The sequence below is a fragment of the Simochromis diagramma genome, unplaced genomic scaffold (genome assembly GCF_900408965.1).
Source record: "Simochromis diagramma unplaced genomic scaffold, fSimDia1.1 OVJJ01000402.1, whole genome shotgun sequence".
NCBI classification, from domain to species: Eukaryota; Metazoa; Chordata; class Actinopteri; order Cichliformes; family Cichlidae; genus Simochromis; species Simochromis diagramma.
This window is the reverse complement of record NW_024386972.1, coordinates 2,541,134-2,566,558: the sequence shown is the minus strand read 5'-3', so window position 1 is coordinate 2,566,558 and position 25,425 is coordinate 2,541,134. Positions and strand designations below refer to the sequence as shown.

Here is a 25,425-nt window from a genome sequence, read left to right as displayed (position 1 = left end):
AGCACAACATTGTTTTTCTTGTGACGTTACCAATAAGTTTGATGTGTCACATGGCCCTCTTCCTATTGAAAAAACAAAAGTTGTATCCAAGATGGCCGACTTCTAAATGGCCACCATGGTCACCACCCATCTTGAGGAGTTTGCCCCCTCACATATACTAATGTGCCACAAACAGGACTTTAATATCACCAACCATTCCCATGTTATTACGGTGTATCCATATAAATGGCCCACCCTGTACAATAGAATTGACGTGGCGTTCATGATAGTGGCTGTTTTGTGTTGCTCCCTGTTGTAGTTCACCTAGCTACACCAGCAGATTCCTCTTTATTACCCCTGAAAGGCTGACAATGAACACTTTTCAATTTATTAGAAAATGCTAACATGCTAATCTGCCTTTTGGAGTACCAGATACGGCATCAGTTTGTGCCTGACATCTGAGGAGGCAGAGAAATCCTTTCAGAGAGCTGATTGACCTGGAGCAGTATCTGTGTCTTACTACTATTTTAATATTTCCATATCAATGTATAACCTCAGGTGGAAATTCATGGTTTCAAAGAGATGAGACCAGCACCAGCTGAAAACTGAGCCCATCTGGCTCCAACGTAAACCAATCCATTAGGTTACACCTTGTTACAGCCATATTTCCTCTATCCACATGTGTACATAGACTTGGCACTGACATGGCCTCTCTGAATATTTGCAACCATCTCTCATAGGTCAATGTCACCTTTCTCTGCTCTTCCCTCTAGTTCTATATCTCTTTTCTTTTTCTGCTGATCCATAGCCCCCATTGCCTCATCCTTCATTCTCTCCCCACATGCTAAAAACAAGATGGAGTGCATATCCCAGTGGAAGCCTTGAGACAAGGTAATGCCATAGCCATCCATGCTTTTTCAGATTAAAAGAGATTATGAGGAGAGGAATGAACAGATTAGCTCTCACGTCACATCACAGCATGTGGGAAGGGGTGTGGGTGAGGGGCTTGATGGGCATCCATTGAATAAAAGAAAGACATGAGGGTCGCATTGAGACATGCTGGTATTAAACACATGTCCATGCATATGCACACATGCATGCATACTAAATGTAAACAACTGCACAGACCTTGCATTAAATTCAGTTGCGAGTGACGTATCAATTTCAATTAAAATATGGGTTTATCTCTGGTGTGTATATTAATGCGTCTTTTCACTACATCTAGTCTCATGCTAACAAAAGGTAATAAGTGCTTCCTATCAAAACTACAGATGAAAGACTTGTGTTGAGCACCTGGAAAAAATACACATTTATAAAGCCGCTTCGTTAAAAAGAAGATTTCAGTGTGCAACAGCTGTTTGTGAAATGATGAATATTAAAATCTTTGAAGGGCAGTACCCCCCACCACAACAACTTTGTTTTTACACCATGTGTCACTCAGTCCCAACTCAGTTAATTCCCATAAATGATAGTGAATATAATTTAAACATTATGTAAATTGTATGTTTTTAGTTGACTGTTTCGAGTGCAAATTAGTATACATTTGATGCTCCAGTGAGCATTTATTGCAGATTTATGGCAGGAGAAGAGCAGAAATCTCACTCGATTGAGCAAGTGCGTCAAATAATATTTCTTTAGGCACAGACAAACAAAATGAGGAGATGGAGTTGTGACGTGATAAATAGTTACGGAGGAGTTTGGGGCGGAAGCATGGGTCAACAAAACATCTGACTTTTTCACAGGGGTCTTCTGCTTGCTTCCTATTTTCTACTTATCAAAATATTTGGTTTTGAAATGTTTTTTTCTTCTCATCTGTGTTTTGTAATGGTTTATGACTGCAGTGAAAGAAGCGCTGAGAATGAGATTTCACATCAAATGAGATTTCACATCGAATGAGACATGTCTATGTGTCATTCTTAGGCTGCGACTGCAGGGAATGAAAAAATGAAGCTAATATGGAAGTAATAAAAGCTTACATTTTATAAATGGCTCCAAAAATGAGCCACTCCTCATGGATTCCCACGTTACAGCAGAAATAAGTATGCTTGCAGCCTGCAACTTCATGACAACTGCATTCTAATCCTCCTGTTTAAAAGGTATTAACTCTTACAGGCATGCATTATTAGGAAGCTCACTTATGTGATTAATAAGTAGTAATAGTAGATGTCTGCAAGATGTTACCTCACCTAAATTGACTTATTGAATGTCCTTGTGGTTTTGGTGCATTTTAGAGCATTTTAAATCTAACAATCTGATAACTAACAGGTCGTCTGTGCTTAAGTTCTTTGTTTGTGCTTTGTACCTAAATAGGCTAGATCAGGGACAGGTCATGCCAATAGCTCTGAATAGCTCTCAAGGAATCCTGCACTCTATATGCCAATAAAAAAATTCCATCCTACCCCACCATCTTCTGTTATACATGATGATACTAACTCCACGGTACTGCGATGGTTGCTCACTGGCCAGTGAAACTCTGACCTCCCTTTATTGAGCAATTTGAAACCTGCCTCATCCACAAAAATACATTTATAATGGTTTTCACCAGCATCCAAAAAGGACATGTTAGCAAGAGAAACACTGATTACAGTACAATGATAAGGACTCTCACAAACAGGTTTCTTGAAATTGAACATACCTGTGCAGTTGTTTTACTCTGTCTACAGTTTTTTAAAAAAATGCACACTGCGTAGCTGTTTTAGGGGCATTTGTTGTATTTTAAGGATCTGTGCAGTGGGTGGCAAACCTATTGTTTCCACATTGTTAAAGATGTCTTTATTGAATCCTCCTGTAGTTACGCTGCAGTAAGTCTAGGCTGCAGGGGGCTTCCCATGATGCGGAGCGATTCTTCTTCACTCACTATGTGTTTATTCACCACTCTGCATTTAATCATTAGTTAATATTAATCTCTGGCTCTCTTCCACAGTGTGCCTATTGTCCTGTCTTCCTCCCCTCACCCTCAACCAGTCATGGCAGATGGCTGCCCCTCGTTGAACCTGGTCCTGCCAGATGTTTCTTCCTGTTTAAAGGGAGTTTTTCCTTGCCACTGTCGCCAAAGTGCTTGCTGACAGGGGAGTCATGTGATTGTTGGCTTTTTCTCTGTATTATTGTAGGGTCTTTATCTTACAATATAAAGCACCTTGAGGAGACAGTTGTTGTGATTTGATAAATAAATGAAATTGCACTGAAAAATTGAATTGAAATGTCAGGGACATAAAAGTTGTTTTAAAGATTTTGATAAATTGAATCATAAAGTGTAAAATAAGTAAAAACTTGACGTGTGAAGGTTTTGTGTTTTTGATGAACCACTGTGACGCGCTAGTCACATATCACATAGAACATAATGCTTATGCTGGACTTTTTTTAAACATATATCAGGCTGTTCATCATCTGATTTGGAAATGTGGTGGTTCATTAAAAGAGAATGAATGATTATTATGCAACTCTTTTACTATTTCAGCTCACTTGAGATCAGATTGGACTCAAGTAAGGCCCAGTAACTCAAGTGAGTTTGACACTCCTGGTCTAGCTGCACCATGCTCACAGCTTCACAACAATCTTCAACGACTGTTGCCATCTTTTATACACATACATGTTGCAGTATATATGGGGATTTTTTTAAATGGCACATTATGAAGAATTATGGCAGCAGGCTGGCATATTTTATACTGGCTTAACATAAAATACAGTGACCATGCGCTTTGTAATGAAATAAGACATCATCCAGCTTAAAGGTGACATATGAATGTGTTTGTTTCTCCAACAAGAGAGCTCAACTGCTATAAAAGGCAACTCTTTGATCTGTTGGCTTAAAAAAATGTGATGATTACAAGAAACACTGAAAATATCATTAGACTTAGCCTTTGTCTTATCTGATGATGAAGATGAAAAAGCCCATCAGCAGGCCCAGCAGCCACGTTTCAGCTGTGGTACGGTTGAAAAATCAAAACCAGTCAGAAAATGGGCAGCCATCAGAGCTGAACATCAGAGCGAATGAGGAAGTGCATCAGTAGCCACAAGGATGAATAAATCAACACTTTCCCCTAAATTAATCTCTCTCAAGTTGAAATTTTATTATAGGCGAGCTTGGACATCTCCATGGTAACAGGAATTCCACCACCATTCCCAAGTGGATTCACAATCAGCACGTACGGACTGACAGCGTGACATGCTGTGCACACTGCGTACGCTGTACACCTGTGCACAGAAAAGGAGGCAAAAGGCACGCAAACTCACAAATGATCACACACGCGCACAGTTCCATCTCCCATCAAACTGTACAGGACGTCAGAGCCGTTGTTACGTCGCTTGAAAGTAAAAATCAATTCTTCAGTTTTACAAAAATTATTGCTCCAAAAAACTGACAGTTTAAGTTTTCTGCAGGTAGAAACAAATGCACACACACACTCTCCCAGACAGCACACAAAGAAAGAGTGCACTTTGAGTCTGCTGTTTTCTTAGTCTTTCCAGTTGGCGGCGGCCAGACGCGGCAGAGTTGGCACAGCCAGAGTCAGAGTGCCAGGGGGAATGGAGCGCCACATGGCATGTTCATGGCAGGGCCAGCTGGGGGGAGGGAAAGTGAGGGTTGTGTGTGTGTGTATATATACATGCATGTGTGAGTTGCATGGGGGGTGATGGAGGGGTGGTTTTGCATCTTAAATTCCACAACATCTGTTCAATAGGCAGAGCCATATATACCACTGAAGCTGGTGTGCTCACAGGCAACCATTGTAATTGGGGGGTTGGTGTGTACATGTGTGTGGGCATGTGCGCCTTCTGTGCGTGCCTAGGTGTTGTAGAAGAGGGGAGATGAGGATGGGAGAAAGAGATGATGGGTAGGGATGCAGAATATTGAGGGTAAGTTTCAATTGTTCTCCTCTTGGCTCAGCAGCTTTCAATGAAATAAAGGCTGGCCCAACAAAAAAAAGGAAAAAGCACAAAAATCAAACGAGCGCTATTAAATTCCCCTCACATATGGCCGTTTTGCTCGAGGCTGATTTATGGTGTCTGACGTGAGGATCACAATTTGTAGTTCATCACAACAACTGGGTTACGAGTAATTTCAGCATCTTCTTCATACAGCCTTGATGCCAGCAAGCTAGCTGTGTACTGGCACGTGGGGAGTCATCACTCTTCTCCAACGCTGGAAGTCCACAGACAGACACTGAGTGGGCACAAGGCACTGGGGCAGCGGCTCCTCACCCAGCTCGATGAGAAGCGGGAGTCTGAATATGGCCCTTGCTTCACACATGCAAGGCGGGCACACACATGGAGACGCAGGCACACTCGTACAAGCACGCTAACATACATCTAGTCCCCCTCCTCGTCATCCCTGCTGGCACTTTGGGGAAAAAGTACCTCCTCCCACTCCCATTTATCTGCCCCCACTCCACACCCCCCACCCCCACCCGTGGCAGCCGACGTCCCTCGCAGCGTGGCGTACCATCTGTTGCCCCCCCTCCACCCCGCCCACCCCCAATCTCTCCCTCCAACACCATCCCAACCTACTCCCCCAAACTTCCTCCGCCTTCCTGCGCCATCTTAGCCGTACGACACCTCTCTAGACCAGATCTGGGAACCACCAAAACAGGAGGACTTTTACTATACGCATGTATGGATGCACCATGACTGAGGAAACACCTTCATGTACTGTTTCAAAAGGCAAATAATTACAAAGTCATTGCATAAAAAGAGTGCACACGCCACCCAGGCGGATAATTCAGCGACATAAACCTTGACATGCAACACTATACTGCAAACTACAGATGAAGTTGTACAGCAGGAGAGAACACATAGGGTTTCCTGATTGCTCTCATGAATGTTTAATCGGTGAGGCTCTAATAGGGATGAAGTCTGTAAAACCTCCTCCAGCACCTCCAGGCGAAAAGTGAAGCCATGCCAAAAGCCTAATTAAATGTTTTTTAAACCTTTCCCCTTGGAGAGGACACAGAGTAGTTTCACCCCAGAGTGTGCCTGTGCTTCAAAGAGGTGGGTTAGTATGGGCTGTATGTAGCCTACCAACTACATAAGGGCAGTCTGTGGTAAGCTTGTGCACCCAGGGTGAGAGCAACACTCACACAAACATTTTAAGAGTCAGTCTTTCTATAATGCACCAGAACTAAACTTGTATTCATGACATTGAACTCCACTGTGTCTGAAGGGTATTGATCACATGACAAACTAGCACGTGTTGGCATTTTGCCTCTCTTGCCTTTCTAACAGAGTGCAGAACACACAAAATATTAAATGCAGTTACTGTTATAACTGCTGATATCCTACTATCCTAACCACAAGGTCACCTAATGTCCTAACAGCATTAATTTACAGTATTATTTGATTAATTCTCTCTAACCAAAATAATTAAAAATGAAAATTCATGTAATTTTGTTAGCACCTAATGCATTGCAATGAAAGTTAAATGAAAAAATCAGTTAAAACCTTCCACTTTGTGGTATAATTTCCACAGTGTAAAGAGCTCTGGTTATCCCCTGGTAAAATGCTGGCACTCGGGCTAAGGGTCATTCCAGCTGATTCCACAGATTAACGCAACAAATTCAAATTTATACACCACATTTGCCAAATCAGAAAGTGGCATGACTCCTGACCTCAGTGACCAGTCCACCCTATTTCTACGGGAGCTGGAAAAATGGGCTGGAATTTAATATGCATGTTTCGGTAAACCATTTAGACTGACATACTGATTTGGCACAGATCTGATATTGGCTTTTTAACATAAACATTCCAGTCAGTGTGCTAACATGCTGTATTGCAGGTTCTTTGAAAGCTTTGTATGAACAATTTCTACAATGTCTGTTTTTTTAAATAAATAAAACAAAAATCCAACTGTTACATTTCTTGCACTTTTGAATTATTTTCATCATTCCAGCAACAAGCTTGGCAAACACACAAATATTGTCTTCTCGAGTCTATAATTAGACATTCATTTTGAAAAACCAATATCTGAAAAGCCCTTTGCATGGGCGGATGTAGGGGACAAGTGTGGACAGCAGAAGGTACCTAAACAGAGGAAGATGGATAGACAAGGAAAGAGCCACTGCTGTTTGTCCATTCATCTCAGGTGTATGTAGAAGAACTCAACTATGACAACTCATCCATCAGCCACAGGGAGACTACTGAGCCTCCTGGAACGGAACCAAAAACCACCTCTATCCATCATGCTTCTCTTCTCTTCTCTTCTCTTCTCTTCTCTTCTCTTCTCTTCTCTTCTCTTCTAAAAAACAAAATCAGGTTATTTTTACTTTTGACTGAGATTGTGTCCGGTGCTGACAAGCGGCCAAAGCGCAGCTCTCGTGTGGGGTGAAAAGATTAAATATGGAAGGGGAGCCAGAGAGACAGGGCAACAAAAAGTGACAGGCCAGGAGGAAATGTACAAAACAATGACTAAGGAAAAAGCCTTAGAGCATAAAGAGTGAAATAAAAAGGAGAATTACAATAAGAGTGTGAAAAACATGTGTACATATATGAGGAAAGGAGAAAGCGGGAGCAAGGTAAGCAGCTAAACAGCAGCTGTCGACCTAATTCCTTCTTAACGCAGTGCTTGTGCTCTGATTAAGAAAGCGATCTGGCCTTTAATTTTCTCCTGACACTGGCTAATGCTCTGTATCTCAATTGCCCATCCTGGCTCTCCCTCTCACAACTATATGAACACAACAGCTTGCACCGCTTGTCGGCATCCTCCAAGCTGACTTAAAAAGTGTAAGAGATATTTCACAAAAGGAAATCTAAAACTCTCTTGCAACTGTGTTCAATCTTTAATCAAAAGGGAGTAATTGTATTATAGCAAGATAATGTTTTCCCCCAGACAGTCATAATGCACAAAATGAAGAAACATAACTTAACATGCTGATAAAAATTATGAAAGCAACAGAAGTGGAATGACGTGACAGCTAAACCATCTCATACGGAAGGACACAGATTCAGGTATCTAAGAACAGTCACGTGTCTTGTAGTTGTTTTCTTTACGAATGTGAGTAGAAAATTTTACTCTGGAATAAACAAAACTCAGCAAATTCTAAGATTTCATGGTCATTTTATGGTTATCAGTGTCAAACCATTAGCTGGTACCCTTTGAGTCCCTTGCGCCAAGTTAGTTGTACAGGCAGCCAGATCAAAAACTGCAGTGTGAGTGGGAAGTGAGAAAATCAATTAGGAAAAAAAAACATTCTCACATGCTGTGGGGGGGAAAAAATCTCATAGTATAAACTGCTACATGTGTAAAGAGTTTTGTACCGATACTTTTTAAATGCTTCTAATTGAGGAGGAATAACTTTTTATCTCCAATTCCGCAGCTCCACCAGTTGAAGTGTGTAGGGTGCTATATGCTCCAGCAAAAAATATCTGTGTGTGGTATCAGCTCCAGTAAAAGACATATAGCATAGAGCAAACAACAACAGAGATAACTGCACGTGTTGCTCTATGCAGGAGAAACCCAGCACAAAACAGCAAAATTTAAACAATGTCAAAAACAAGTAAATATGACACAAGCAAAATAAAAATAAATAAATAAATGGAAATGTTTCCTCAGTCAGAGGATTTCATCCATGACGCTTTGCATATGAACAGAGCACTGAAGTGACTGAGAGTACTGAAAATTAAAAGGTGGAAATAAACCCTAAAATTCAGTCAACACAAAAGAATAGATCTACCGTTATGACACACATATTAATTTGATTAATTACATGCTTCACAGAGAGACATGTTAGAGTGTTCAAATACAAGAAAGAAACTTGTCAGCTTCCAAAACAATCCCAAATGGGACTAGGAGCTTTCTAAATTTATGTGTACGCACATTTGTGCATGCTCATATAAATGCTAAGGAGAGCAGACGGAAGAGAAGCCAGAGAATTACATACAACCAGCATCAGAGCATAATGTGGCGAATACAAAAAAATAAAACTGACAATAAATAAATGAAGTAAAATCCCACAAATTTTGTGGAAAAGTAGTTGGTTGCATGTTGCAATCTAACAGTGATGCGTCATGTGATATCAGACACTGATTTCTCCTCAGTGTCTGATGTGAAATCAGGTGCTTTCGATTTGTTTGAAGTGAAATGACACAGAAACGTGAAACTCCTCTTAGCGGTCTCTGTTACCATAAGAAGTGACTGAATGACGAATCAATTTCCAAGTACACAAAATTAATCTGCTGGAGGTGAAAAAAAACCTGAATAACATTTTAAAAAGACTAAAAAAAAGCTAAGTTTAGGATGAAGCTGTAAACAGTAAAGTATCATACAACCTGTAGAAATGTCAGTAAGTCATCATGATTAAAAATATTATGCTATTGAAAAGGTAAAATGATTGTAATCATTGAGAAGTAATAGAGTTGTCTCACATGATTTAGTAAAGAACACTGTTCAAGGTGGCATGTGCTTGAAACAAGCTCAATGATTCCAAACCGGCAGCCAATCAGAAGTCGAGAGAGAAAGAGGGTTTATTGAAATTGACATTTTTAATTTTGTTTTCTTTTGAAGTGGCAGAATAAACAGTGAGCTTTCACACTGTGGACAAAGGATTTGCGATACGACAAACAAACATAAGAGCGGCGATAAACCTTCGTCAAACACGAGGTGTGTGTGTGCGTGCTTGGTGCAAACACACATGCCAATCGGACTGCCATGTGGAGTGTATGCGAGAGAGGTGGCGTTGCTAGGAGCACCAGGTTGTGTGCAGACAGTGGTAGCAGAGTAGAGACGGCAGCAGCAGCCTGGCAGTGGAGAAGAAAGGAGTGGAGCAATGCCAAGAAGATTCCCCCAGAGAGACCGTAGCAAGGAGAGAATGAGGCAGACAGAGAGGGAGAGAGGCACGGAGAGGGCATGCTGATATGATCATGTGTTTCCACCGAATGACGGACGAGCAGTTCACTATCCGCAGATAAACATCTGAACCCTAGTATTAGTGTACTCTGACTTCACTATGAGGCTAAGAGGGTCATTAAAAAGCAAAAGCGCACTTGCTGCAGCTTTGAGGAGATATAATGTTAAGGCATTAATGCTAGGAAGTGGTGATGATGAAACAGCAGGAGAGGGAAGCTACAAGGTTGACTGGAGGGATGAGAAAGCCCCTTCATCTGGGCTCATTTTTGTCATCGCTCCTCATGTCACCTATCAGTCAAAATATAAATGTTTGCCTATTTCCAACCAGGCTGCATCACTGCCTCACCTCTGCGTGTTACCCTGCTGAGCCTCTCCCTTGTTTTCTACGTGTCATCTCCTTTTCCAGTTTCTCTCTTCCTTCTTCCTCCCGCGCTCTTCCTTTCCTTATTTTGTCTTTAAACGGAGAGTCGTGTGAACAGGCTATGCAAATGAGATGGTTATTACCCCACTGCTCATCAAGCCGCACAGAGGAGACATTAATAGGCTGATGAATATGCATGTGAATTTGTTAATTAAGTTAATTATTCTGCTGAAAATGCATTCGTCTTCCAAGGACATCTTCCCCAGGATTTCAACCTGCTCCACTCATTAGTCATGCGATATTTCATACACAGAGTGAGAATGAGAGAGAGGGAGGCAGACAGTGGGAGGGAGAATGAAGGGGAGAGGAGACAATGCTGTTTTTGGAAAGTGGGTGCCATTAACATGTGGGGTTATAAAAGTATGGGGTAAAAATAATGTATTTTAATGTCATCAGCGCTCACAATGGGATGCGTCATAACTACCCATAATAGCAAACCGCATCCTGCTTTCCAGATATGGCACATTATTCCCAAAAAGACCTAGTTGGAAGTTTATACATTTAGAGTTTTTTACGTCTATTTTTTGCGCTTGCTTCTACCTCACTGGTTACTTCTCCCTAATTGCTTATTAAAACCCTCTTAAATGAACTTTTTGTGCCAACTTTCCAACACATTAATTAATTGTTGTAGCCAATTAAGTGCCGTTGTGCAAATGAGCCTCATCACAAATGGTCCTATAGGGCTAACCCCTCCTTTCTCTCTCCCGCTCCTTGTCTCTTACTCTTCCCTCACCACCCTCCCCCCTCTAGTCTTCCCAGCTGCCCGAGCACTTCAAGGCACTCGGTGCCAAAGAAGCAGAAACTGTGTCCTGATAATGCTTCACTGTTTTCTGGACTGCTTCCAGCCTTCAGGCTCACTGATCTCAAACTTGTACGATAGGTGGAAAGCAAAAAGCTCAGTTGATTCCTTTTTTGTCTGGCACATTTGTACAAGAGCATCTTAATAAGGCCGCTTCTAAACCCACCGCCAAACCATATAGAAAGTGCGCTGATTGCATTGTATGCTTAATTTGTCTGGTGGCTATGAATTTTCAAGGAGGCATGCATGCATCAAATAATTTATCTTTATTCATTGCAGGTAATATGAGAGTTCACCAAGAGAGGCTGTGGGGAAAAAAAGAAGGAGGGTAGTTAACTTCAAAGCGCTCAATAAGGTTGCCAAGCTGTTCACACATCTTCATCCCCTGTGTTAAAGCTGGAAACATGCAGAGGAAATCAAATACATGTGTATAAGGAGATGTTCTACACAACAACACTGTGAAAATATACAAAATGTAAAAACACTGAAAATTAGTGGTTGACATACAGTGTATATATGTTCACCACCCCACACATACAGCTTATATGTAGGTGTATGCATACATATAATATGTATATTATATGTATGCATACACACATATTATGCAAATCTTTTGTGTACTGGATGTAAAATCAGGTTTCTTTTAAAATAATGACACATCTTTGCACCGAATGCGGAAAGCAGAAAAAAGCTGAATCGGATCAGTGGGTATGTCTAACATTTGCCTTTAAGCATGTGCCAAGGTAAGTATCTTCTGTTGATTTAGGCTGTCTCATTAGCTTCTGCTTCTTTATTCAGTTCCACCCTGACTCAGTGATGTTGAGACCAGTGTTTTGTGGAGGTCATACCATCTGTTGCAGGACTCCTTGTTTGTCTTGCTGAAGAAAGTTCTTCGTGACTTTGGTTGTATATTCTGTGTAGTTGTCAAGCTGCGAAATGATTTTGGGGCTCTGTTAGGCTACACCCTAATGGTGCCATATGATGAACGAGCATCTAAACATTTAAAGTGTGTAGAAATGTTGCATAGCAGTGCACTTGGAGCGTATGTATGTGTTCACATGTGTGTGTGTGTATGTTTTATCTATTCATAAAATAATAAAATGTGATAATAAATGGATCGGAGGACTCAAAATGTGCAAAGAAGCAATGTAAATTTGGCCTAAATGTAAAATTTGTGATGTGTAATAATGTGTCAAAAATGTACTGCCAATAATGCCTCATGAGATAATACCTTTTCTGATTAATGTGACAGTTCTTAGATTATTATTATTTTTTTTACTGCTGTTGTTGTTGTTTTACTTTGGGTTTTTTTTTAGCCACTGTGGCATTCATTTTGTAGTTGAGACAATGCGAACATTTTTCCATCATGTTAACAACATGCAGAGAAGCGTTTCTCAGCACAGGGGTTGAACTTTCTCTTTTTTTCTCATGCCTGGCTCTGCCCACTCTGCTGCCATTCGGACGTGGCACTGATACACCCACCAGGAGGATTAGGGAAGGTTTAACACCGGTGCCAGCCTCACTCCCTGTGCCACGCCATCCCTCGGCACAGAGGGAGGTCCCGCTTGGCATGGCAAGGTGAACTAGCCTCTGATTGATGGGCATGGTTTCAGCCTGCTACTGTGCTCCCTAAGGCCCGTGCCTCCTTTTCCTTTTTCCTACTGCTGTCTTGGCAGCAGTGCCCAACTCCTCTTCCATGCCAGGCAGCCAGCTAAAGCTCCTGGTGGGCACATCAATTACATAGCGGCACCTCCCCTCTTTTCTCATGTCTATCTGTGGGTCTGTCTACTGTCTCAGACGATGCCAATCTGGTCCCACTCCATTTCCACTGCTGTCTATAGCTATCTCCTGTGTTTGTGTGCGTACTGCTTTATAGCCTACCCATGTTCACAAATACATCTTTGCATATGCACAAATGCACATGAATCCTATTCACGCACACACCCCGTGCTTTCCTCTTAGGCAGGTCATAATGGTTGGTGGGAAAATCCTCCCTAGAGAGCACTCTGCCACAGGCTCAGCTGTACAATAGGCTCAGGTGTGTGCCTGTAGTATGTGCTTGTGTGTGCAAGGCATGGATGCTTTTGCTCTTTAATCTTTTTTTTTTTTTTTTTTTAATCTACTGCTTGATTAAACAGCCTATTTCTCTGACTGCTTTATAGTAGAGGGCAACAGTAGGAAAAAACAAACAAACAAACAAACAAACAAAAAACCATTAGTAATGTAGTGCATTATTTACATGATTATTTCAACCTTCCTTTGGATTTTGCCTGTTAGTTGCTGTTGGCAAATCATGAATCATTTACTCACAGCGACCGTACGCCATCTGCAGTATTAATTTTGCCACTGTCTTACTATAAACTGAAAAGGCTTTTATTTTTGAAGCGATAAAGGCAGCTGTTTCGTTTCTCCTGGAAACGTTGTGATAAATAACCCAAAGTAATTGTTACAACGTGCAAAATAGTAAGTCGGAATCTTAAAATGTTTATACTATTTTAAATGTGCTCGTGTATGTTATATATACACACAAACATGCAAAAAAATTGATACATAAAATTTAAAAAAAAATAGTCTGGAGAAAGGACTCACCCAGGAGAAAAAAAAATCGCTGTTCCCCGCTTGCTATGACGAGTTTATAGTAGTACGGAAGCCCGGAAGGGATGCTAGGAACCTGAAGCGGGGAAGTCGAAGTTGAGCAGGGGGGTACAATGGCGGCGGGGCCTGGTGTTTCTATGCAGAGCTGCAGCCCTGCGAGGGAACTTTCTGTTTCAGTTCAGCAGGGAGGAAATCAGACTCATGGCGATCGGGTTAAAACCGAAGAAGTAACGGGTAAGAACGCGACTCGTGCTTTATTTTTCGTTGCTTTACTGATAATTTATTTTGGGACTTAGGGCTATCAATGGCTAACTGCTAAATCAGCCCACTATGTTGGCGAGTACTGCTGCTTTTTGTGTATGTTTTATAGATTTGAAATCCATCTGTGGGTACCATATACACACAATAACTCCAGATTGATAAGTGCGGCTTATCTGTACAAGGATTGGTATTATTTTTTGGTGCGCTTAAAGTCACGTTAGTTGCCTATCTGTAATCAGCTAACGGCTAACGTTAGCAACTTGCTAACGTCAACTTTCTGCAAACACTGATGATAGGTAGGTCGTGCAAAACAAGGCTCTGAAAATATAAACACCACAGAAGTTTTGCTTACCTATTCAGTGTGTAGAGCAAAAAAATGCCAATCTGTCCATCAGTTTGGCAAACTGTGTAATAAGCTGCAACATTGTAATAGCTCATTATCGACATGTTTTGACAACACTAGACATCCTAGACTAACAGTCTGGTAAAAGGATCCCAACACTTTTATTAAAAGTTGTTTTTTTTTTTTGTTCTTTTTGTTATTTTTCCAAAGAGCTGACAAATCCTACCACCCAGCTAATGTATAAAAATCATGCCAGTCGCCTACCCACGTGAGACATCTGCCTGGAACACAAATAGTACAAGTGGGACATAGATGATGATGATAATGATGTTGTTGTCATGCTCTCAGGTCACTCTTGAAAATATAGAGGAAAGAAAGTATTTTTATACTTATATTTGTTACAGTACACATTTGGCTTCCAGTTTGTTTGGAATACCTAAATGATGATAATACCTACAACACTATTAGACCTCGGTCCACCAGGATTGGCTGAGCTCTATCTATCTATCTATCTATCTATCTATCTATCTATCTATCTATCATTGATCAGTGGTCTTTGATTAGTGGTCATGTCATTAAACAAATGTACTTTTTGTAAGGTTGAGGAAACCTGCAGTCAGCTGAGACTGAAGAAGTCACTTGGAAGAGTGACAAACTGTTTCTCCTGCTGAAAATGCTACATTCAGAACAGAATCCACTTTTTGGGATTCCTGCTGATCTACATTCAAAAACACGCACAAAACTTTTTTTTTCCTCATAAAGTTACACTAAAAAAAATGTGTTTGTGCGTGTTAAGTTGATATTTTATTTCTTTAAGTTTTGTTTTGTTGTTTTTATTGCCTTAAAACATTGAAGTTACCACATGTAGCTTTACAATGTTTACCACTTCTTAGACAAATGCCACATAGAAGTTTGAACGGGAAGTTTTTGTATAGCCTTTCACACAGGTGTGGATTAACCAAAATTATTTCTAAACAGTATAGTTTGTGGTTGTGTTTTTCTCAGAATAACAAGGATAATAGAAACGCCCATAAAGATATACAATATAGCTTAACAGCAACTCAAACTGCAGCTGTTAAACTGACAAAAAAATGTGTTTGTTTGATGAAATTAGTTTTTGCCTAGAGGAATAGTAAAAACTTTGTCTTGTTCTAGTTTAAGTACTTTTATTACATAAATATGGTTATTCTGGGTGGCAAAAAAGATCATAAACCTCTTTTAAAATGCAGAACAGAATAAGTGTATGAAATTTGCTTAAAAGTTATCTAAATGCATGTATTTCTTTTTTATTTAGAAGCAGAGAAGCAGAGTCGCATGGCTGCTCTGCTGGAGAGGCTTCATGCCAAACACAATGCTTCCCGGCCATGGCAGGAGACCTGCAAGGTTGTTCGTCAGGCTATGGTGAGAGAGAGACCTTTCTACAAGTGATTTGTACAAATTTCAAAAGCATTATTTTACATCAGTAAAGGCAGGAAAGAGGCATCTGCAGCAAGGCCCTTATGATAAAATCTGTGGTGCCTTTGTGAATAGAAAGCCAAAAACATCCTCAACTCCATTTCTTGAAACAGTAAGAGGCACCACCTAGTGGTGCAGTTTAGCTCTACAAAAGAACCAAGTGTTTTCATGACTTAGAAAGACTTTAAGGGGAAAGTCATACAATATATTCTACAGTGGTATAATATACCAGTTTTAGAAGGCCTTAACAACATTATAAACACACACAATACCCATCATGACCCATCTATTTACTTAACAATCCCACATCAGGTCACAATGTAACAAGTAATCACAACAGAGAACACATTTAATGTCATTAAACATATAATTGCATAAAAGGTATTTTCTTCAGTAACTTAGCTTCTGGATAAATAAAGCTGTAATGGTGGTGGAATTTACATTCTTGAACCCAGTGGAGCAGGTGGAAAACAAATTTTAGATCTTGTTGATTAAGCACATTTTTTGTTTTATGAACTTTCTCTTTCTTTCCACATAATGTGTCCCAGGAGAAACGTGGTGTGATGAATGCAGCAGGTCACCAGCTCCTGCTCAACTGTCTGGAGACCCTGCAGAGAGCTTTGAAAGGTGAGGACGTCAGTTGATTTAAACACAAGGGAGAGCGAGTTGACCTTTTTGTTTAGAAAAACAAACTGCTTTCTTTTTCAGTCTCATCACTTCCCTCCATGACAGATCGTCTGGAATCCATTGCTCGACAAAACATGTGAGTCTCTTACAGTTACCGAGGCCGGTAAACCTAAGCACTGAAAGCAGTGGAAGCTTTCAGTGCTTAGGTTGAAAAACCTTTAGTTTAATATTTCAAATGAGAATGAGCTTCTTTATTGGTTAGGAGGGCTACATACAACACATTGCATGATGTTCTTTATTTTACAGTTTTGATGGCATTTATCCATTGTGAACGTAGTCAGCAACAATATTTACATTTTTTCCAATATACTAACACTGTTTTAGCTAAAGCACAACAGGAAATTGAGGTTAGAAACGTCATAGCATTATTTTGTCAAATTTTTTTGCCTTGTTTGTGCAGGCTGGGCTCCCACCTGAGTCCCTCTGGAACAGAGTGCTACATCACAATGGACATGTTTTACGTGGAGGTGCAGCTAGACACCAGTGGCCAGCTAGTGGATGTTAAAGTGGCTCATCAAGGAGAAAGCCCCACGGTCAGTCTAATCACTATGTAGTTCCATAAATTAGTAATAGAAGGCCTTGGTGACACAGGTCTAGAGACCATTCAGTGCACCATTGCAACCTCCACCTGCTGGGAAAAAAAACTAACCAATCACAAGGAGGTTTCCAATAAAGCGCAGTGCCAGGAATCTTTGGCAAACGTTTGGAATACACATATTTTCCCTTACAACCAGTGGTTGCCGTGGGTTGCCAACTGGTCTCTAGGCTTGTGTGACTGGGAGAGGCAAATTACATTAATCTAATTCCACTAGTGAAGATTCAGTAATCTTTTTTTGTATTTAATTCTTGGTCACAGAGTTGTCCTGAGCTTTTTCAGCATTTAAGGTGAGTAGAAAGCACATGTGTAATTGAAACTCTTGTGGATGATAAGAGACAAACCTGTAGTGCATGGTGTTTCATTTCTGTTAATGATTAAAAGTTAAAATTGCAGTTACCTGTTAGAGATTCCTGTTTAATAGCTGATTGAGCCACTTTTGTTTTCTTTTTAACAGGGAAAAGAACTTTGAAGAGTTTTCTAAACATCTCAAGGGACTTGTTGATTTATACAAGCTTCCTGGAGACAAGTAAGTAGGCTTGCAGGCTTTGATGTTTGGTTTAGGCTTATCTAAAAGCACGAGTAGATATTTCGTTCCACGTATAAAATTGAATTTACATGTGCCATCTTCCAGATTATGAAAAATTATCTTTTCTTAAATTGTTGAGTTATGAATATGTAATGTATTTAGGCTTTTTAACTGCTGAGAGACAGGAGAGCTGAAAAGAAAGCAATCAAAGACCAGATTAGTGATATTATTTTTTTTATAAGATGCATATGCCATACATCTCTGAATATTGTTTTCATATGTCTAATAATATTTCCTTTCTGTGTATCAGTAAACTGAAAACCAAGATGTACATAGCACTCCAGTCTTTGGAGCTTGATCTTACAAAGATGATGCACATGTTTAGGTAAGTTCAATAAGTCTTTGATTTACTGTTTAAGTTGCCTTTGGGATCTTTGGACTTTTCATATTCATCACATTTCTGAGGACTTTGTTTGTATGCTATATGTATGTGCTTCTAGAAAATGCATGTTAAATAATAAATCCCTGAAGATTTAATCAGTTTGAACCTGTGGTACTGTTAAAAGACTAAGTACAATAATTTTATGAGGTGTTGGGACACCTATTGTTAAAGATCGCAAGGGTCATCTCTTATTATAAGAGACTGTATCTCTGTACATTTGCCTAAATTGTATAAATTAATAATTATGACCTAAGCACTTAATTTGATCATCTCTATTTTAATGCAGTCTTCTTTGTTTTTATGTTTTTTAGGTTAGCTACCAATGCTAATACCGTAGAAACTATTCTGCATGGGAGTGTGGGCTTGCTGACAGCCAGAAGTGGTGGTCACCTTGTTTCTCTCCAGTGCTATGTGTCCCCTTATGACATATTTGAAGAGGGAACAGGCACACAGCTCAACCTAATGGACAACAATGGCAAGTGCATGCAGGACATTGATGACCTTATCAAGAATCATCTACCAGTCACGACCTATGTAACTTACTGGATGCTTGTTGTTACAGTGCCGCGCTCTCTGGGTGTCAGTGTCTCTGTTACAATTGAAGGAACCTCCTCTGTCTATAAGCTCCCAATTGCTCCACTGATTACAGGATCCCACCCTGTTGACAACAAGGGGTAAGAACATGTTCACCAGTGTTTACAAAGTCCTCCAGTGAGCAACTCTAATCTGTGTAAAACCTGCAATTATGCTATACTGGGGATTGTTTACAAATTCACCACTCTTGCAAATATTAGGCAGTTATCATGGGTAATTGATTTTTTTTTCTCTTTATTTTAGGACACCTTCCTTTTCCACTGTGACCAACTCCAACTGTGTGGACCTGCCAGCTTGTTTTTTCCTTAAGATGAACCAACCCACACCCTTTTCACTCTCTTTTATCCAGAGGATGGGCAATGCTACTTGTGAGTTTACCTAATGCATGTTGTATTCACTATTCATTAACACACATAGAAAATATTATTCTTTATTTGAACGGTTTAACCTTAATCTCTGTCAATTTTTTCCCCAGCCATCCCAGTGTTTGAGACCCCACCCATCTTGTCACCTCTCTACCAGTTAATTGTCCAGAGCCAGCTCCAACGTCTTGAGGAGGGCAGCTCCCAGCCTCCACCCCCACACAACATGCACTTTTATTCTGTGAGCAGACATTACTTGCCTCCACAAATATCAGCGATGTGTTGTAAATCTCTAGAATCTTTTAACTTGCACATTATTTGGTTTAGTTAAAGGTCTGTCCACCCTCGGTGGTTACCCCCAACCTCTTCTTTTGGCTTTAGAATTGTCTCCATTACTTGTATTTATATATCACAATTATCACAATTTCTATCATTGGAAGTATCTGAAAACTTCTATTTTGCTGTCTAAGGTGTTACCTGATCAGCAGCACTGTTACTTCCTGAATGGCGATGCTCCAGTGCAAGATGGTCGATCTCTTCAAGGAGCACTGGTGTCCAAGATCCCCTTCCGCCACCCGGCACAAGTACCATTCTTGTTGGATATCATTCGGCATCAGGCAGCCTATAACACCTTGATTGGCAGCTGTGTGAAGCGGACTTCTATCAAAGAAGGTAGGTGGCTTCTGATTTCCTGTATTTATCTTATTAACATGTGCTCTGTTTTCTATCATATTAAATTACTTATAAGTGTCATTGTTATTTCAGACAGTGCAGGCCTGCTGCAGTTTGAGGTGTGTCCTCTTACTGACTCAAGTTTCAGCGTTTCTTTCCAGCATCCAGTGAATGAGTCCCTGGTCTGTGGTAAGCACATACTTTTGCTCTTTTTTTTTTTTTTTTTGGGAGGTTTCGGGGAATAAAGTTGTTTCACTAAAATAGATACATTTAAAAAATATCACAGCAAACATGATGTTTTGTAACAAGTGGATTTGACACAAATGTCTTTATACTACTTTTTTTTTCTCCCCAGTAGTCACTTGCTACAAATACTTGAAATCCTGATAGAGAGCTTGAAGTTGAACTTTAATTTGTTTATATTTCATATATTCATTTTTAAGTCAGAAGTTCTGACTACTGAAATTGATGTGACACTGTTGGAGTGGTTGATATTAATTAATTATGTGGGAAATTGGTCTTTTCTGATTGTATAGTGGTTTTACAGAGAACTGTTTTTTTTACATGGTAAATTATCTTTAGTTGAGTATATAAAAGTTTCCCCAACTCATTGCCCAGAAACACAAAACCAACAATTGCAAAGTTTTTATAAAATTGCCATTGGGTTAAAGTTCAGCTAAACTGGTATTTATTATTTTAACTGGAGGACTCAACACATGACTGCAGCATGTTGAACCTTTATCTCAAACCTATGTTTGCTGTCTGTCTTTTCACTGTTGGCTGATATAAAATGTTGACTGAAAAAAAAAAAACATCCTTTCAGTCACTTCAAGGTTGATTAGCAGGCAGCCACTTTACACTTTTAGCTTTGGAGTAGATTGCAGTCTAAAGGGGTTCATGTGTTAATCTGCTGGAATATCTTTTGTTTTTTGTGTAACTCTATTCTATGTGATCTTTTTCCTTTAGTGGTGATGGAGGTGATTGACTCCAGACAGGTATCCTGCAAGCTATATAAAGGAGTGTCAGATGCTCTAATCTGCACTGATGAATTCATCACCAAAGTGGTCCAGAGGTGAGATACTCACCATAACACCATAACTGTGTGGTTATGCACGGTTTAGTACATGGTTGGTAATTGTTTCCTTCCTCTTGTAGATGCATGTCCATCCCTGTAACCATGAGAGCAATTCGAAGGAAAGCAGAAACCATTCAAGCAGACACTCCAGCCCTTTCCCTAATTGCACAAACCGTGGAGACTATGGTGAAAAACAACCTTCCACCCTCTGGTAGTCCCACCTATAATATGGTAACAGCTGATGGATCTAATCCCATGGGACTGCCTGGGCTTACAGGGGGCAACACACCTACTGGAGGAGGGCCCAATTTTACAGGTCCAATCACTTCTCTGTATGGGATGTCCCGAACTGACAGGCAAGCTCAAGGAGGAGAGTGCCTAACCCCAGGAGCTGTGGCTAGCCAGCAACAGATGCAGCAACAACAGCAGCAAGGTCAAGGCCATTCAGATGACTATAGCAAAGTCACACAAAATCCCATACTAACAAGTCTGTTACAGATAACTGGAAGTGTGGGTTCTAGTCCCAGCTCCCAGAATGCACCACAGCCCCACCAAACTCCACCTCCAACATCTTCCCCTGCCAGCAACACCAAGAATCACCCCATGCTGATGAACTTGTTGAAAGACAATCCCACTCAAGATTTTGCTTCCCTGTATGGGTCTAGTCCATTAGAGAGACAGAATTCTTCTGGTTCTCCACGGACAGAAGGCATGGGCGGAACCTGCCCTGGAGGTAGCACGAAGGGAAAAAAGAAGCGCCCACGGGGGAATGAAAAGGGTGGCATGCTGCCTGGAACAGCTGCTGGTGTTGGAGGCGGTAGCTTAGGCATGAAAACTCAACAGTCATCTTCCATGCCACAGCACCACCAGCACCATCAAGTCACTCACGAGGATGATTTCCACCGTGAGCTCCTCTCTATGGATGTGGACGCATCTCAGAATTCTATCTATGATGTTAACCTGACCAGTGATGGCTTAGACACGCCCCATAGCATTACTCCTGCACCAAGCCAGTGTGGAACTCCACCATCTGGTCCCAGCATGCCTTATTCACAGTCTCATGTCCAGTCTCAGCAACAGCAGCCACCAGGTACCGTACCACCTCGTATGGTCCGTCTCTCCAGCTCTGATAGTATTGGACCTGATATCACAGAAATCTTGTCAGATTTACCTGAACAAACTGGCAAAGGCAGTGGTGGGAGCCATGGGCAGCATCCAATGGGCAGCGGTGGGGAGGATGGAGGCGCACTAGGTACCCCTATCCGTGACTCTTCGAGTTCAGGTCAGGGTAGTGCAGTGTTTGACTCAGCAGATATTTTCAATACCAACAGCAATGAGAATCCCTTCACAGACCCCGCTGACCTGATTGCTGAGGCGGCCGGAACTGTTACCACTCCCACCAGTGACTCTTCTTCTACCAACTTCTTCCCTGATGCTGCGGACTTCAACCCTGACCTTCTTACCTCAGGCCATGGTTTCTCCCAGAGCTACTTTGATGACAGTTCTCCAAGTGCTGATGGAGACATGGACCTTGTCAAGGGTTTTGGGGGAGGTAGCCAGCAGAATACCCCATCAGGAACGCCTCAAAATCCTACTCCACATGGACAGAGCACTCCAGAGCCTTCACTAAAGGACCCTTTTGATATTGGGATGGTGTTTGGAGGCAACAGTGGTAGTGGTAAACCACTTCTGGGACAAGCTCCTGATTTAGGAGACACACATGGTGGAGGGTCCCAGAGCCCCCTTTTGAGCATGGGCCTTGGAGGAGCATCTGGTGAACCAAAAGTTAAACAACAACAGGTTCTCATGCGGCCAAAAGATGAGAATGGGGGCAGCGGTGGGAGCAGTTCTGGGATGGGAATCGGGAGCAGCTCAACAGAGGGAAAACAGGTGAAGCGTAGCAGGACGCCATCCAGTGAGGGAAAATCTAAAGATAAACCTCCCAAACGCAAAAAGCTCGATCCTGATGGAAAATCCCCTTCTCACAGCTCAGGGGGGCGGCCTTATACACCACCTAGTGGTGGCTCAGGCTCTGGTAGCAGCATAAGTGGAGGCGGTTCCAAGTCTCCTGGTAGCTCAGGACGGTCACAAACCCCCCCTGGAGGTGCCACACCTCCAATTCCCAAAATCACTATTCAGATCCCCAAAGGGACCATAACTGGGGGCAAAACCTCTTCCCATAGTGGATACACCTCCAGCAGTTCAGCCACAAGCAGCACAGGAGGAACTGGAGGAACCAGCAGCAGCAAAAGCCATCATTCACACTCATCGTCCTCTGGAAAGATCAAATCCAAGGAAGGCTCCATGACACAAGGCAACAGCTCCAAACCAGGGAGTGGAGGAAGTGGGCCATCCCAGTCTAAAGGCTCCTCCCAAGGGATGGGTGTTGGCAAGCCAGGATCTTCACCAATCACCAAACATGGCCTGTCTGGGCCTGGAGGTACTGGCGGAGGAATAGGAAGTGGTAATAAAGTTAAGCCTCAGGGGGGCAAGCCTCCTGGTTCACTTATGAATCCCAACATAAAGCCCAACATTTCACCTTCCCATTCTCGTTCCAGTAGCTCTGGTGAAAAATTATCCTCCCCTATGAAGATGCAGCAGTCCCAGGTTCCAGGAACTCCACCTTCTTCCAAGGCCAAATCCCCCATGGGCTCAGGAGGTGGCAGCTCCGGAGGGTCTAAGTCTTCTTCTGGTGGAGGCATGAGCTCACAGAAACCAGCTGGGGGAAGCTCTTCATCTGGTTCTTCATCTTCTTCATCATCCTCCAGTTCCTCGTCATCTTCAGGTTCAGTTGGCTTCTCAGGAGGCTCTCAGTCTCAGTATGGCAGTGGTGGAGGGGGAAGTGGTGGAGGTGGTGGAGGAGGCAGTGCAAGTGGGGGTGGAGGTGGCAGTGGTGGAGGGGCTGGCCAGAATAATGCAAATAACCCAAACGCCAAAGGAAAGTCTCCTAGCCGTAACAAGAAACCCTCTCTAATAGCAGTCATAGACAAGCTGAAGAGTGTTGGAGGAGGAGGAGTAGGGGAGGATGGTTGTGAGGTAGGGCCACCAGTAGGGGGAGCTGGTTCGTCATCTACTCCTGGCGGTGGGTCTGGAAATGTTCCCAGTGGGCCTTCAAACATGGCACCGTCCAAGCATGTCTCATCCTCTCAAAGTGGTGACTATAAGCGGGAAAAGTCTGATAAAGAGGCAAAGGCAAAAGTGTCAGTGTCAGGGGGGAGCAGTGGGGATAAAAAGTTGATGGACCCAAAAACAGGTGGGGTAGGTTCGACTGCTTTGGCCAAGATTATAATTAGCAAACCAGACGGTGGCTCTCCAAGTATCAAGGCTAAAGTGACCCTACAGAAAGCAGGAGAAGGATCTGGTGACAATATGCGTCCTCAGATTTCTAGCCTGAAAGCTTCTCCACTCTTCAGTGGCTCGACTCCCAAACATGACCGCTCCTCCCCCAGTCACAGCCGCTCACCAGGATATACCCCACTTAACCAGGATAGTGAGAGCGAGTCAGGAAGCAGCTCGGTGGCTGAAAAGTCTCACCAGAACAGCCCCAGCTCGGACGATGACCAGACCATGCGCCCACTTCCTCCCCAGGACTACATGAGCTCTATTCCCCTTAGCTCAGGTGAGAAACATAAGAAACACAAGAAGGAGAAAAAGAAGCAGAAGGAGAGGGAACGGGAGAGGGACAGAGACCGAGAACGGGACAGGGACAAAGAGAAAAAGAAATCTATGTCAATGGGGCCGTCTTCTCATCCAATAAAATCGGACAGTTGGTCAAGGTCTCCCATCTCAGCTTCAGATTCATCTTTGTCCATGTTAAGTTCAGATCGGCCTTCCCGGCCGAGCCCAATGTATATGAGAAATGAAGATGATGACCTCATGGACTCAGCCCTCACCGGCAACCTTTAATTTGATGTAGAAAGTGCTTTGATTTCACTCATTTGTTGTCAAATTTTAACCCATTCCTTTTAAAACGTAAAGTAAACTTCTATTTATTTCAATCAAGCTGCAGATTAGAGCTGGATATAGGAATATTAAAGCTCTGTAGCTGATCATTGAACTGTTAAAGCTGTATTTTAGTTTTGTATTTTACTGTATGAATACCGATGTATGATGTCGGGGTGGTTAGGATGCCAGGTGTATGTGAATGTGAACACTACACATAAAAAGCCACCTCCGAATTGAGAAGTTAACCGTTTTTGTCTTTCCTGTGATGTCAGATGTTTTTATTTTTTTTAGTACATGTTTCCCCATTTCTTTATCCATGTAATCCATCTACATTCTGCTTCTGTCATAAAAAACAATGGGTTGCTATTATACAGTATGACATCTATTGGAAGTTATTGTAAAGACAGAAGGGTACAGCATTTACTTGCCTTGTTTTTCACAAAACCTTCAAATTTGTAGATTTTTGATACATTTTAAATTGTTAATGAGTAAATTAGTGAAGGTAAAAAGACTGTAACTGATAATGATGATGATGATGCCGATGGTGGAGTAAAAGAGACATGCAGTTATTTTTTATAACTGGAATTGTTTTTGAAGGTTGGAATAAAAATTTCACACGTGAACCAGTTTCCTCATATTAATGTGTTTTGGGAGATTTGATTACTATAAGTTTCTGTCAAACAAAAACACCAGTCGCAACCATTTAGAGAAAGCGAGGAAAGTGTCCGTGGCACTAGATGGCAGCAGTGTATCAGGCTCTATTTCTGGCTGCAGAATTACAGGGTGCGTTATAATGAGTCATTTTCCCAAAGGTAATGTGCGGAGGTTAAATGGAT

At 41.7% G+C, this 25,425-nt stretch overlaps 1 protein-coding gene across 1 annotated transcript; it reads left to right on the top strand.

Moving 5' to 3' along the window:
- The first annotated feature begins 13,692 nt into the window (after positions 1 to 13,692).
- On the top strand, positions 13,693 to 25,212 carry med1 (mediator complex subunit 1). The gene is made up of 16 exons (XM_040039127.1): positions 13,693 to 13,863; positions 15,528 to 15,634; positions 16,237 to 16,315; positions 16,397 to 16,451; positions 16,776 to 16,908; positions 17,232 to 17,260; positions 17,428 to 17,499; positions 17,810 to 17,884; positions 18,253 to 18,416; positions 18,504 to 18,615; positions 18,779 to 18,903; positions 19,011 to 19,138; positions 19,368 to 19,569; positions 19,663 to 19,758; positions 20,536 to 20,641; positions 20,725 to 25,212. Exons 1-16 carry the CDS (start codon positions 13,743 to 13,745, stop codon positions 24,548 to 24,550), a joined length of 5,430 nt encoding a protein of 1,809 aa, XP_039895061.1. The 5' UTR covers positions 13,693 to 13,742; the 3' UTR covers positions 24,551 to 25,212.
- Positions 25,213 to 25,425: the final 213 nt, after the last annotated feature.